General features: G+C 34.0%; 1 protein-coding gene across 1 annotated transcript; it reads left to right on the top strand.

Annotated features, from left to right (window-relative positions):
* Positions 1-230: 230 nt before the first annotated feature.
* On the top strand, positions 231-1,451 carry LOC109542798 (the record flags this gene model as incomplete). The annotated part of the gene is given in 3 exon segments (XM_019912173.2): positions 231-394; positions 451-675; positions 740-1,451. Coding segments are annotated over 3 exon segments (959 nt in total), but the record flags the coding sequence as incomplete, so codon positions are not given.
* Positions 1,452-2,615: the final 1,164 nt, after the last annotated feature.

Genomic DNA, 2,615 nt, shown 5'->3' with positions numbered 1-2,615 from the left:
ATTTTTTGAAAACCACTGAATGTATTTTAGATTTTACATACAACAATAAATATGTTAATTAATTGAATTATTCCTGTATAACAAAAGACCGAAAGTTACTTAATACACATACACAATCGATATGAAAATCACCATTTAATTGCCTGGGCATTTAAGCAATTTTTAAAAATTCTAAAGTTAAACACGCAATTTTGCATTGGAGTCAGGAAAGGTCTATATAAATTATTCAGCTGCAGGTATGGACGAACGATCAAATGACGAAAACAATCACCCTTACAATACAGTGATAAATGACTCGATCGATATATCCGATATTGATGAAGAAATTGACGAAGCAGTAGTAGTGGAGGAACTAGTTCAATCAGACGAAGACGAACAAATCGAAAATAATCAGGTAACTATCTAAGCCCAAGCTATCAGACAATGAATTGCACTTTTCCATTTGTTTAGAAAATTCAGTGCATTCAAAAACAACAGCCAATAGCGGATAATTCAAAACCCACTACAAAACAACTAGAAACCCCAGTAAAAACGAAAAAACGTTCCAAAAAAAGAAAACTTTCCCACAGAGCTGCCAGACTGGAAGAAGTGCACTGTAAGGAACATTGCATAGAAAGAATTGATACACAGTTATCCATCTCAATAAAAAAACTCGCCATTCATGAAAAGCCTCCGGTAAGCCATCAAGATCACTAAACGTAAATAGCCAACTATTTCTTCTCATTCGTCATTCTATTAGGTGAATCTTCCTCCGCTTCAACTCCACCAACGGAAATGCTGCGACGATATCAAACTCTCAAGCAGTGATCGTAATTTGCCTAAATACAACGGGTACCGATCCGAATATGGATTAACATCGCGCCAAATAAAAAATAGAAACAGATACGTGGAAATGATGAGACAAAAGCAACTTTCAAGGCAAAAGTTAATTGAAGAGTACCGGGCTTTGAAATTGCAGCAAAACGAAAAAGTGTTTTGTCAATGGTTACGGGAAGTCTCCAGTAGGAACAAAGAACAAAACATGAGGAATCAGAACGCAAAACATGGCAGCCAAGGTGTTAGTCCGAGTTATCTGAGTTCTAGTACGTTGGTCGTAAGTAAAATGGGAAAACCCAAACAGCGACCCAAAACAGCGGAATATGTACCGAAAACTCACATAAAGAAGGCAATTAGGCCGCATACTACCCAGTCGTGTGTTTACATCGAAGTTTCTCCAAAACTTTTAAACCAGGGTATTCACATTGGCGATTTACTGATCACTAATTCGAAGAAACTTAGCAAAAAATTACATATTTTAACAGTATCTTAACGAAATTTTTAAACGATCTTTTCTGATTTGAATTTATTTAGTTCGACTCAGACCTTTATCTGCTTGTTCCAGCTGAGTAAGGCAAATTTGAATGTTGGGATGGATAATAATGGGACTTAATAAATAAAAGAATTCTGAAGCAGCAAGGTTTTTTGTCCATGGTTTAACCAAAAAATTACCTTTAAATATTAGTTTATATGTCAAAAAACACTCTGCATACACCTAAAAACAATAGCAATTCCGGAAAGGAATCAAGTGAAATCAATTGAGAAACATTTACATTGGGAGATAAATTAAGCGAGCTCCGTCATGCAACAATAAATGCCCATATTTCAAATATGTTACGTTTTCCGTTCAGCCCAAAGTCAGAAGATCATTTTTTTAAAGTTTAAGTACTGTTGCTCATATGAATTGTTGAATAGAATAACCAATCTAATTGCTGTTGTTCCTGAGCAAAAATTGACAAAAAACCAGATGGGAATTTGAAAATCCATTGTCTTGAACATGAATTCGTCTATAGAAAATCTTGTGTGAGTATTTAATTTAAATGCAACCCGCCCAACGTAATAAACACGCAAAAACGACGTAAAATTTGCCAATTTCGGGATGTCATAGCGACGTGCTTTTAACGGCAATGTCTCACTGTAAAATGACATCCATAAACGACGTACTAAGACGTCACAAAACATTCAACATGTCACTTCCTGTCTTAAAATGTTTAGCACAGAATGAGAACAATAGAAAAATTGATTAGAAAAAACATGGAAAACATACCATTATGACTACTGCATGTATTTATTAATATAAATAAGCATTCGTACCATTTGCTTAAACAGTGAGTAGAATTCACGAGGTCTAAGAAAATCTAAATATTACCAAGGGTTGTTAAACTTATTCTTTAATAGATTGGAACAATTTATTGACCTGAGATTAGATTATAGCAAATAATCTCGGGTAATCTAAAATAAAAACACTTTATATTAAATACCTGAACTAAGGATTTTTCTGAAGTATGTATTTAAATATATATGTGAAAAAAATCAGGATTGTAAGTAGGTATAAAAAAATTTTGTTGTGAGCTTTATTCGAAAAGAAGGAAAGTCTTTTAATACAGAGATCGATATGGGTTCTCCGGCTTTTTGAGTTGTTTTCCTGAGCGCGATTAAGTCTGATTCAAATATTGAAACATCTACTCACGTATAATGCATTTCTCGCCGTTTTTATAAACTAAACTAAAAAAAGTAAAAACTCGCGCCTAATGATAGATTTAGCGGTTTCTCCTGCCTTTTTTAGCTGTTTTTCCGAC

Source organism: Dendroctonus ponderosae, unplaced genomic scaffold (assembly GCF_020466585.1).
Source record: "Dendroctonus ponderosae isolate FM_Combo_2020 unplaced genomic scaffold, Dpon_F_20191213v2 Dpon_F_20191213_7, whole genome shotgun sequence".
Classification (NCBI taxonomy): domain Eukaryota; kingdom Metazoa; phylum Arthropoda; class Insecta; order Coleoptera; family Curculionidae; genus Dendroctonus; species Dendroctonus ponderosae.
This window is presented reverse-complemented; position numbering and strand designations above follow the sequence as displayed.